The sequence below is a fragment of the Meles meles genome, chromosome 7, assembly GCF_922984935.1.
Source record: "Meles meles chromosome 7, mMelMel3.1 paternal haplotype, whole genome shotgun sequence".
In the NCBI taxonomy this organism is placed as follows: domain Eukaryota; kingdom Metazoa; phylum Chordata; class Mammalia; order Carnivora; family Mustelidae; genus Meles; species Meles meles.
In genome coordinates this window covers 119,223,711-119,236,321 of record NC_060072.1, presented here as the reverse complement: position 1 = coordinate 119,236,321, position 12,611 = coordinate 119,223,711, and the positions used below count along the sequence as shown (strand labels likewise).

The 12,611-nt window shown below is 34.7% G+C and overlaps 1 protein-coding gene across 4 annotated transcripts in view; it reads right to left on the bottom strand.

Moving 5' to 3' along the window:
* ARHGAP12 (Rho GTPase activating protein 12) overlaps nucleotides 1–12,611 on the bottom strand; it is a 110,044-nt gene that overhangs the window by 43,942 nt on the left and 53,491 nt on the right. For 2 of the 4 annotated variants that reach the window (XM_046011732.1, XM_046011734.1), the window contains exons 5-6: nucleotides 7,364–7,504; nucleotides 6,135–6,215 (exon numbers count right to left, since the gene is read on the bottom strand). The exons of 1 other annotated variant lie outside the window; for it this stretch is intronic. In XM_046011732.1, the coding sequence (XP_045867688.1) occupies nucleotides 6,135–6,215; nucleotides 7,364–7,504 (222 nt within the window). The remainder of the gene's footprint in view (nucleotides 1–6,134; nucleotides 6,216–7,363; nucleotides 7,505–12,611) is intronic. One more of the 4 variants, XM_046011735.1, reaches the window with a different exon arrangement.

Below are 12,611 nucleotides of genomic sequence, written 5' to 3'. Positions count from 1 at the left end.
TTTGTTTTCTAACCTATTATTCATTTGAGTTTCTTTTTTCCTGCCTTCCTGTGGGCTATTTGAAAAGTTTTTACTATTATATTTTATCTATAGTTTCTTGAGTCTTTTGTTGGCTTGTTAGTACTTGTTCTAGGGATTAAATTCACATGCTTAATTTATCACAGTCTACTAGTATCAATATTTCACTATTTCAAGTGAAATGCAGAAATCTTACCAACAATTTTATCACTTCACTCTCCCCTCTTTATGGTATACAGCTGTTGTAAGTATCATCTCTACCTACAGTATTTCAGAAATGTTTCAATTTTTGTTTTGAATGTCAAACATAATTTTTAAAACTCAAGACAAGTCTCCTCAGATATTCACCCTTTCCATTGTACTTTCTTCATTCCTAATGTTTTCTTATCATTTCTCTTCTGTGTGAAGGACTTCCTATAGCAAGTCTTTGAAAATATGATGCTGGTAATAAATCTTTTAGTTTACTTTCATTTGAGAAGGTCTTTATTTACTTTCATTCCTGAAGGACATTTTTGTTGGATGTACAATTATAGGTTTAGAGTTTTTTTCTTTCAGCATTTGAAAAATGTTATACCATGTCCTTCTGGCTTTATGGTTTCTGGTTAAGACATCCACTGCCATTCAAATCATTATTACCCTATAGGAACTTTCAAGATAGCTGCTTTCAAGATTATTTAGGGGGAACGAAAGAGGAAGTCTTTACTTCTCAGAAATCTGACTACTATGTGTCAAGATGTGGATTTCTTTAGGTCTATCCTGTTTTTTAGGTGTTGCTCAACTTCTTGATTTCTGTTGGTCTTTTGCCACACTTGGGATGTTTTCAAACACTGTTTTCTGCAAATATTTTTCAACCTCACACTCCTTCTCTTCCCCTAAGAACTCCAATGAAATGTTAGATCTTCTGTATTTTCCCAAAGATCTCTGAGGCTCTGTTCATTTTTAAATTTTTAATTAAATTTTTAATTTTTAATTATATTTTTTGGTGCACATGCCCATTTCAATACTATACTTTGTGATACATTTACTAACAAATCATCAGGGAAAGCAAGTCATTATGACTAAACTCAGGTAACAGCAGAATATACCTGCACACACAGTGGAAGGCCTCTACAAAGGTAAACATCAAAGAGCACTGATACAGGAATGGCTAAAGAATGGGCCCAATGATGCAATCTACCACTGCAGGAAATCTGGTCTTTTACCCTTTGATAGCTGTTATAATTGTCTCCCTATATTGAAGTTCTGCACATCCAGGATAATTTGTCAACATATAAATTTATTTTTATTTATCCTGGTCAGTATTTAATTTTTTGTTATTGTTATTTATTTATTTGATAGACAGAGATCACAAGTAGGCAGAGAGGCAGGCAGAGACAGAGGAGGAAACAGGCTCCCCACTGAGCAGAGAGCCCGACTCGGGGCTCAATCCCAGAACCGTGGCATCATGACCTGAGCCAAAGGCAGAGGCTTTAACCCATTGAGCCACCCAGGCGCCTATCCTGGTCAGTATTTAAGGCATATTTTCCAGTTATACGCTCATGCCTTCCTTCGATTTTAGAAAATTCCTAGAAATTATATTTTTAGATATTATTTCCCCAACTTTCCTCCATTCTTCTCTTCTGGAATTCCTAGTTTATGAATACAGGAAACTTCCCACCCATCTTCCATTTCTTTTAACTATGCTTTAGTATTAGTTATCTTTCTGCCACTGTCTATAGTTTACACTACTGACTATACTTGTTAATTCCAATGACTAGCTCTTTCAACTGAAATATTTCTATTTTTTATCATATTCACCTATTCAGATATCATTCATTTTTATTTTTCATAATTTCTTATTCTTTTTATTTTTCACTTTATTTATTTATTTATTTTTTTTGGGTGCACAGCAAAGCAAAGTTTACTGAGTGATAGTACAAAGCTCCCAAAGAGGGAGGGGACCAGAAAGGGTTGCCCTTCTTGTTCTTTCTAAATGAAAGCCTTCATTTAACTCCAGACATCTACAACATTATTTAAAGTCTGTATTAAGTTATTAACAAAATTAATTTCAACTGGAGTACAATGTTCTGATTCTTAAGATTTTTTTCATGTTTATATTATTAGCATTGGGTTCTTCATATGTTTTACTTGGAATATTGAATACCAGACTCATTTTGAGTGGGAGATATTTTGTTTTGTTCTCTTCTCATTCATCCTTATCCCCTTCCCCCCCAACCCAGTGCTTCCTCTAGTCTAGTTTTATGGTTCCCCTCACCTATACCCAATCTATAGCCAGGTATGCATAAATGTATATTTGTACATATTTTGTCTCACTTAGCTATGATATATGTACATGCTTCTGCTTTCCAGATTTATAGCAAACTCCTTGAGGATAAAGACCAAGCCCTGTGCATTTGCATTCATGATAATATCTATACAATGCTGACCACCAAAGATGCACTCAAAAAACAATCGCTAAGTTTCTAATATCTGCACTGGGAGTTACAAAACCATGTGAGAGACTTATTTTGGACTTACTAAGTAGAGGTTCTAAAACATTTTGCCTTATTTCCTCATTCCCACTATACCCAAATCCAACCTTCTCCTCACATTCAAATTAATTAGAAATTCAAAAAACTATCCATTCTGCCTTTATCCTAAGTGGCAAATCGTGGCAGAAAATGAGATAATACCACTAAATGGCTCAACAATGATCACAATCAGCATCCATTTCCACTGTTGTGGAACTACCCTGAAAGGTTTTGATATGACTCAGTCCCTTCCCTTCTTTCTTTCACCCAGGACATCTCCACAAGTAGGTATTTTAATGTTGAACCTGTAAGTCTTCTGACCAGGGAAAGTATAGGAGTTAATACAAAAACAAATAGAATATTAAGCTATGAGTTAAGTATAGATTCCAAATTACTCCTTGTATTGGGTCATCTGGGAAGCCTCTTCTTTCAGTGGACCCCAACCTGGGACAAATGACTCAAAAGAAGTCTTATGTTCGATCTCAAACTATTATGAAGGAAGATGCAATACAACAAAAGATTCCTCTATAACTCAAATGGTGAGGAACTGACAGGAGCTACAATTGGAATTTGTCAACTGTTAGAAAAATTTAATGTTTTAATTATGTAATTATTATATTAATAAAATATTTTTCTATAGTCTAAATCATTTTCAGTGACCTAAGCCTTCAGCAGATATATCCTTTGGTATCTTTTTTTTAAAGATTTTATTCATTTATTTGTCAGAGAGAGAGAGAGAGAGCGTGCGCACAAGCAGGCAGAGTGGCAGGCTGAGGCGGAGAGAGAAACAGGCTCCCTGCCAAGCAAGGAGCCTGATATGGGACTCGATCCCTGGACCCTGGGATCATGACCTGAGCAGAAGGCAGTGGTTTAACCGACTGAGCCATCCAGAAGTCCCTCCTTTGGTATATTTAAGTCGAAATCAGATCTCATATTTTATAAGCCCAATAGCTCTGTCAATGTCACACAGTTTTCAATACTGAACAGTTATATACCAAAAACATATTCCTTTCCCAGCACATAGGTATTATGTTATTTTGGCTCCCACTACCCACAAGATTTTTCTTTCCAATTTAATCACCAAATAGGATTTTATTTGTAAATGGTACCAGTTTTGAAAAATAAGAGCCAATGTATTTATTCTATTTCTTCCCAGTACATTTACAAATAAAAATACTGTTAATCTTACTACATATATTTTTTCTCCTAAAAGTTGATAATAATCATATTAAACTTGGAATATTATTTCCCACTAAAACATTTTATTAAATGACAATTAAATTAGGGAAATTTAGCCCATTTCATATCTAATTCTTTGTAAAACAATCAACCCTCTCCCAAAAAAAACCACAATGAAACCAAGCTAAACAAACACCTCACAAACAAAAAAACCCTAAATGTTACTATCATTCAACTGCTATTCTCTAGTTTATAAAATACTATAGGATTCCAAGGGGTTGGTACAACTTCAAAGTTTAAAAGGTAAATATAGTTTTATCTGGAGAATCACATTTCAAAAGTACTCATTAATGATGAAAATGGGAAAAAAACCCATGAATGTTTTACTGAATTATATTTCATAATTTTAAAGAGTGATAATAGAAAACTTCTATCCATGAAATATGTGAGGAGCAATTTATGGCATTTTTAATATATGATCTTTATTCATTCTCGGTATTATTTTAGATATATTTTTTAGATATATATATTTAAATATATACATATATTTAGATAGATATGATCTATGGTTAATTTTAAATAAAAACCGTGTGACAGGGCACCTGGGTGGCTCAATCAGTTAAGCATCTGCTTTCAGCTAGGTCATGATCCCAAGGTCCTGGGATCAAGCCCCACATCAGGCTCTCTGCTCAGCGGGAGCCTGCTTCTCCCTTTCCCTCTGCCTGCCACTCCCCCTGCTTGTGCTATCAAATAAATAAATAAAATCTTTAAAAAAAAAAACAAAACAGAATGTGACATAACCACGGAGACAATAGAAAGATCAGTAGTTGCCAGGGGCTGAGGGAGGTAGTAAACAGAGTATTTTTAGGGTATTGAAAATACTTTGTATGATATTATAATAAGTCAGTATACTTTTGTCCAAATCCACAGAATATACAACACCAAGAATGAACCCTAAGGTAGACTATGGACTTCAGGTGATTATGATCGTCAATGCAGGTTCATCCTTAGTAAAGAATATACCATCCTGGGGAGTGATGTTGATAATGAGGGAGGTTGCACATACGTAGGAACCAGGGATATATGAGAAATCTCTATACCTTCCTCTCCCTTTTACTGTAAACCCATAACTGTTCTAAAAAAATTAAGCCTTAAAAAAAGAAAGCCCACAATGTGCTAATATCTTCATAATTCTTTGTATGTTGAGTTTTGAAATTAAAATATAGAAGTTATCATCATTAACACTAATGTTATGTTGCAAACAGCATTATATTCAAAAAACAATCCTATTGTCTATATGTAAATTTTAATATAACTTCTCATTTTGAAAGTATTAAACAATGGTTAAAAATAGTTTCTTCTGCTGAGCTGGGCAAAAGAGAAAGTACTTGTGTAAAATACATGCTAAAATACGTGTAAAATACGTAAATACAAATGCTTATTTGAAGATCTGACAAGGCTTTTTTAAAAGACTGTTATTTGTTTGTTTATTTATTTATTGGACAGACAGAGATCACAAGTAGGCAGAGAGGCAGGCAGAGAGAGAGGAGGGGAAGCAGGCTCCCTGCCAAGCAGACAGCCCGATGCAGGGCTCTATCCCAGGACCCTGGGATCATGACCTGAGCGGAAAGCAGAGGCTTTAACCCACTGAGCCACCCAGGTGCCCCTGAGAAAGCTTTTTGAACACAAGAAAATTCTATATGCATGTATCTTTATAATAACAGTACTTTTCTTTAAATTGGTTTACTCTGGCAAAAAGACAAATTTCTTTAAAAATTAAAGTCTATCTAACACTACAGATATGTCTGCTAACATTGCCATTTTCTAAAACATCAAAATTAACTACCAATTAAAATTTAAACTTTTGCTCATATATCATTTAAAATTATCTCAATACTAATAGTGTGACAAGCACATGACCACTCTGAAGCCCACTGCCTTAAGATCAACTGAGTCCTGATGTTCTCATCTGAAAAAAGACAGACCCAGTGAGACCCTAGAAGATTTTATCAGCACATGCTGTTAATGACTGACATAATTACAACACATATTCACATATGAGAATAAACTGGAATACTGAGTCATTTTTTTCTCTTAGAAAAAAAAAGGTTAAATGTTAAGACCAACCTCAAAAAATTCAATATATGCAAGATGGCTAGATATTAAGATGGCCTTATTGGCACTGAAGGAAATTCTTTTTTCCAGGAATGATGGAAAAACTGATTTCAACCAAAAGAACTTTTGAATAGGAATTATCAGTATTATATAGCAAAGATCATACACATCTTAGAATATTTTAGCCAAAGGATTCTCAATGAATTCCAAAAAAAAGTTCTGCTTTTTAAAAGTTGAATAAAAATTTTAAAGTAAATCTGCTGAGACTGTTTTAAGATTTTAAAATATAAATTCAATGTTAAGGTTTATTACCTTTGGCAATTCCCATTCCGAACGAGATCCATCTGCACTGTAGTAATACTGTCTACCTTGATCATCAACATGCTTGAGCCACTATAAAAAAACAGGTGTAAAAAAACAACAAAAAAACAAAAAAAAGTTTTATTTTTTTAATTTAAGTAAAAGTGAGTTTAAGCTTATACAACTGGAGATATTAGATCTTTTTCTTATGAACTTTATTCTACATCAAGAACACCGCAAAAAAAATTTACAAACTTATACTAATAGATTTGTATTTTAAGTTTGGTAAAAGTAAATAAACTCAATATTAAATGTGAATTTATTTCCTCTCTCTTCCAGTATCAAGCTAGTTCCAATGTGAAGCAGCACTTAACACAAGAAAATATAACGTAAAGACACACACAGATATACATATATACTGGACACAGGGTCACACTCACTCAAAAACAGGGTTGGGAAAAGAACAAAAGAGAATATTTTTTAAATCTTCAAATATAAAACTACTAAACAATGTAAGCCAAACTTCATGCAAACCCTTAGGAATTACCTCCTGTAGCCAATACATTCCTCATTCAATATCACTTATGTAACACTAATAATAAAACTTCATATGATATAATATAAGGACAAGAGGGGCAAAAGACTAAGTACTGCTAATTTAACATATGATCTTAATTGTGAAATACATGAAAACTAATGTGTCATGTTCGAGTGTGAAGTAATTAAAGTAAGCACAACCAATCAGTTACCTTCTCTGATGATACCAGATGTTTATACATAAAATTTCAATATGCATTCCCAAACCAATTAATCATAAAGTACTAGATTCATGGTTTTTGTTTTACATAACTTGATTATAAAAGAAAAAGGAGTATAGAAAGTGAGGTGGTATATCATAGTGACACATGCTGAGAAAACTATTCCTTAAAAACCATTCCTTGAGAAAAATATAAAGAAATATGTTTACTGAAGAAGTCTCAACAGAATGACACTCAACAGGTCTACTCTTAAAAAGTTGTCTTAGATGGTTTTGACACCACAAAAATCACTGTAATTACAAGCAATTTAAAACCATGAATCAGTGGTTATATAATGAGTTTTCATATTGTCAATTGGCATGATTTCAGAATTACAATAAAGAATATTTTCATGCGGTTTTTAAATACTACTAAAACTTCAGTACACGACTATTTTATGTAAGGATTCTGCCCCAAAAAACTAGATGAGAAAAAAAAATGTACCTTTTCATTAGTATAGTCACTGGTATATAAGGTATGCCCACGTTCATCCAACTCTTCTGACCAACCCCTTGGAGGAGAACCACACTGACTATCTGACTGGCTGTAACAAATGCTGTGGTAGTTTTCTTCTGACGAAAGAAGCTATAAATAGTCAGAAACATAAGGATTTTTCTTCTTTGAATATATATATATACACACACACATATGCAGCCGTTGCAAATCTAAACAATAAACCGTAATAGCTATAAGCACACTAAGATATCTTGACTATATCTGAAAATTTAATTCACAAATTGTTAGTCTTTCAAATGGTACAATGTTACGTGGTAAGGGGAAATTAATAATAGTTATTTTATCACAATGATGTAACCCTGGAAAAATTCACCATAATAAAATTGAAAACAATGTTTTCAGACTGAGAGATAAAATGCTACCTTCCATTATTTAATTCTGCTTTTGAACTGAAATCAGGTTAAAAACGGACAGGAGTTGGGGCGCCTGGGTGGCTCAGTGGGTTAAGGCCTCTGCCTTCGGCTCAGGTCATGATCCCAGGGTCCTGGGATCAAGCCCCGCATGGGGCTCTCTGCTCCGCATGGAGCCTGCTTCCTCCTCACTCTCTGCCTGCCTCTCTGCCTAGTTGTGATTTCTCTCTGTCAAATAAATAAAAAATATTAAAAAAAAAAAACTGACAGGAGTGTGTATGGATATACACATGCATGTGTAAGCAAAATACAGAATGATAGTACTTCCTCAGACTGAGTTTCTTGAAAATTCTCATGCCTGGCAAACAATAGTGCTCAATAAATAGAATTATTATTTTTTTAATGTGTGGGGGGGCACTAGTCTTATAACACTGTATTTTATGTTCTCATTTATTGCTTTTATTTGTCTAATTTATTTCCTCAATCACATGTTTATTAAAGATAGTTGGAAACTAAACTTCAAAACAGGAAAAATAATATTGAAAAAATTCAAACGATAGAGAGGTGAAAAATTCAGTATGGAAGTAACTTAGGTATGCTTTACTTTTAAAAGCATGATAAAATCCAGACATACAAGAGAAGCAAAAAGATTGACAAAAGTTAATTTCTGCTTTTTCAAACAATAGGCACCATAATGTGAGTAAGTAGCAATTTGCTTACTGCACTTAAACTTCATTCATTCACGAATATTTATGAGATTAGAGTTCTTGTAAATGACCCCTCCAGGATCACTTCTGGGTAAAATACTTCCTGCAATTAAATCTGACTCAAACTGTATCTTCTATCATCATAATTTGGTCTAAAACACTTAAATGTCTAGATTCTCAATGTTGGTAGAAAAAAGACAGAAACATACTAATAGTAACATGTTCACAAAAACTGACATAGACAACTTTACAGAAACCCTGCATAAAGTGATCTATATACATTTTGTAAGAGTAACATTAAAAATGGAACACCTATTTTAAAAATCAGGACTTATTTTTAAATTGAGACCACTTAAGTACAGTACAATAAAATCTTTTAGAAACAGAAAAGAAATCTATACAATGGAATATTATTCAGCCATAAAAAAGAACAAAATATTACCATTTACAACGACATAGATGGACATTACGGCCATTATGGTAAGTGAAATAAGTCAGAGAAAAACAAATATCATATGATCCCACTTATGTGGAATCTTCAAAACAAAACAAAACAAGCTAATAGATACAGAGAACAGACTGGTGTTTGGCAGAGGTGAGGGAGAAGGCAGGTTCACCCATTGGTGAAGGGGCCAAAGAGCACAAATTTCCAGTTATAAAATAAATAAGTCATGGGGATATAAAGTACTGCATGGAAAACAATTAATAATACTGTATTATATATGTGAAAGTTGCTAAAAGAGTAGATCTTAAGACGTCTCACATGACAAAAAAATTCTTTACTAGACTTAATGTGGTGATCATTTCACAATATACACAAATATAGAATCATTACATTGTACACTTGAAACTAACAATGCTGTATGTCAATTACACCTGTATAATAGTAAAATTAATTTAGGAAACAAAGTCACTAAATCAATTTTTTCATAAACATGACTTTCTAGATAATGAAATGCTCCCATAATTTCCCAATTTTTGTGCAATAAGATGTTCCTTTTTTTTTTTAATTTTAAGATTCCATTTATTTATTTAGCAGAGAGAGAGATTTCACAAGTAGGAAGAGAGAGAAAGGGAAGCAGGCTCCCCACTGAGCAGAGAGCCCGACGAGGGGCTCAATCCCAGGACCCCAGGATCACGACCTGAGCTGAAGGCAGTGGCTTTACCCACTGAGCCACCCAGGCACCCCAAGATGTTCCTTTTTTGCATAAAGAGAAACCTCTGGTATCTCAACATGTTTTATTATTTTATAGAACCAGAGGTACTGGGATGCTTGGGTGGCTCAGTCAGTTGGGCATCTGCCTTCATGGGGTAATGACCCCACGGTCCTGAGATCCCACATTCAGGCTCCTCATTCTTTTGGATGCCTGCTTCTTCCTCTACCTCTGCCTGCCTATGCTCGCTCACGTGTGCGCGCGTGCTTTCTCTCTCTCTCTCTGACAAATAAATAATCTCTTTTTTTAAGGCAGAGGTACCTCTAAAATCTTGATATTTACTACTAGAAAAGAGTTTTTTAGTGGCAATTAAATAAAATTAAGATTATTTTTAGTAAGCATTCTCTAAATGTTATCTGTGCTATACTCATAACTCCATTCAGCAGGGTACTTGGCTCAGTAACTCTGGGGTATATATTTTGCAGCAAATATAGCCTTAAAGAGGGGGCTACAGAGGTGTTCCATTTACAGAACAATGACACGTAGCTACTGAAATGACCACTTGGATTAAAACAATAAAATATTACATAAATTTTTTAAGAATCATCAAGAAGCAAAAGGCTAAGAAATACTCAGAGGTCAAAAACTAAGTAGAATGTAATGACCAGCTTTCTCTTTGAAGGCCATGTGTCAAACCTCAAACTAGAACATTAGTTTTCAAGGCATAAAGTATTGGGGAACAGGAACTGAGACTACCAAAAGTACGGAGTGTAACTGGATTTCCCCCTGATAAAGAACTGACATCCCAAAGTAGTGTACCCTCAGATTACCAGTGAGCCAGAAATAAGTCTTGTCCTTTTATTCCACACAATGGAAATAACAGGAATCTTCCCAGAGAAGTGGGGGAAAATGGGAGAATCCCCTAACACAAACCAGGCTTCATGCAATCTAAATTACTACTACTTAGATGGCCTAAAAAACTAAAGCTGAAAATTCAGTTTCAAGTGTTTACAGGATACTAGCTTCCTGGCAGAAACAAGAGCAAATCCTCTCTGACAGAACAAGCTTTCAACCCCAGCATTAAAGACTTCTTATATATAAAAATTTCTAAGCACTATATATAGTCACATATTAAAACACACATACAGGGACACCTGGGCGGCTCAGTCAGTTAAGTGTCTGCCTTCAGCTCAGGTCATGATCCCACAGTCTTGGGATCAAGTTCCACATTGGGCTCCCCGTTCAGCGGGAAACATGCTTTTCCCTCTGCCTGCTGTTTCCCCTGCTTGTGCGCGCTCTCTCTCCCTCTCTCTGACAAATAAATAAAACCTTTAAAAATAAATAAATAAAACATATATGTGGACACGATGTGAAACAAAACACTATGATTAAGAGCCAGCAGAAAAGCAGAATAATTCAGCTCTTAAAGACCTTATGTACAAGAATTACTTAAAAAAAAAAAAATAAAAAAAAAAAATATATATATAGGCGCCCAAGTGGCTCAGGTCACGATCTCAGGGTCCTGGGACTGAGTCCCACATCAGGCTTCCTGCTCAGCACAGAGTCTGCTTCTCTCCCTCAACCCAAAACAGCTCACCCTCTCCCCACTCATGTGTTCTCTTGCTAATAAATTAAATTAAATACAAAATAAGACTAAAGAAAGATATGAAATACGTTATCCTTCACTGGGTCTTTCACTGCAGGAAAAAAATCTATAAGGGACATTACTTGACAAGTGAGAAACACTGAATATTAACTGTATATTAAATAACATATCAATATTAAACTTCTTGGGCATGATAATTTTTCACCAAAAACTGACAACAGTTTTGCTGGAAAACATCCTAATAACTTAGACAACAAAATATTATGTTGTCTTAATCCAAATGGTTTAGAAAATAAATTACTAGGAGGTAGAAGGAGGAAGAGAAGAAGCAAATGTGGCAAAATGTTAAAACAGATAAATCTAGATGAAGGCTACCTAGTATGTGGATGTTCACTATACTGTTTTTTAGGTTTAAAACTTTTCAAAGTAATTAAGATGAGAAGCTCTCAAAAATGTTCAGCGGGAAACATGATTTTCCCTCTGCCTGCTGTTCCCCCTGCTTGTGCGCTCTCTCTCTCCCTCTCTCTGACAAATAAATAAAACCTTTAAAAATAAATAAATAAAACATGTATGTGGACACGATGTGAAACAAAACACTATGATTAAGAGCCAGCAGAAAAGCAGAATAATTCAGCTCTTAAAGACCTTATGTACAAGAATTATTAAAAAATATTATATATATATATATATATCTATATATCTACATATAGGTGCACCCAAGTGGCTCAGGTCACGATCTCAGGGTCCTGGGACTGAGTCCCACATCGGGCTTAAATAAAAACTAAGATGTTTTTAAAATTTAAGGACTGGGGTGCCTGGGTGGCTCAGTGGGTTAAGCCTCTGCCTTCAGCTCAGGTCATGATCTCAGGGTCCTGGGATAGAGTCCCGCACCGGGCTCTCTGCTCAGTGGAGAGCCTGCTTCCCTCTCTCTCTCTGCCTGCCTCTCTCCCTACTTGTGATCTCTGTGTGTGTGTGTCAAATAAATAAATAAAATCTTAAAAAAAAATAAAATAAAATTTAAGGACTGGTTTAATAATAAAGATGAAAAATAATGAACAAGAACTACATCAAAAATCATTGAGAATAAAGCACAAAGAGAAACAGAGATAAAATTCACAAGTAAAGGGAAATCAAAAGACATGACCAATGCAAGCAGATTAAATATTCATCTAATCAAAGTTCCAGAATGAGAGGAAACAGAAAGTGGGACAGAGGCTATATATAGACAAGTAGGAATTTTCTAGAACTAATCAAAGATAGGACTCCTCAAGTTCAAGAATCCCAACAAAAGGGGCACCTGGTGGCTCAACCACTTAAGAGTCTGCCTTCAGTTCGACAATGATGGGGGTGGGGGGGTGG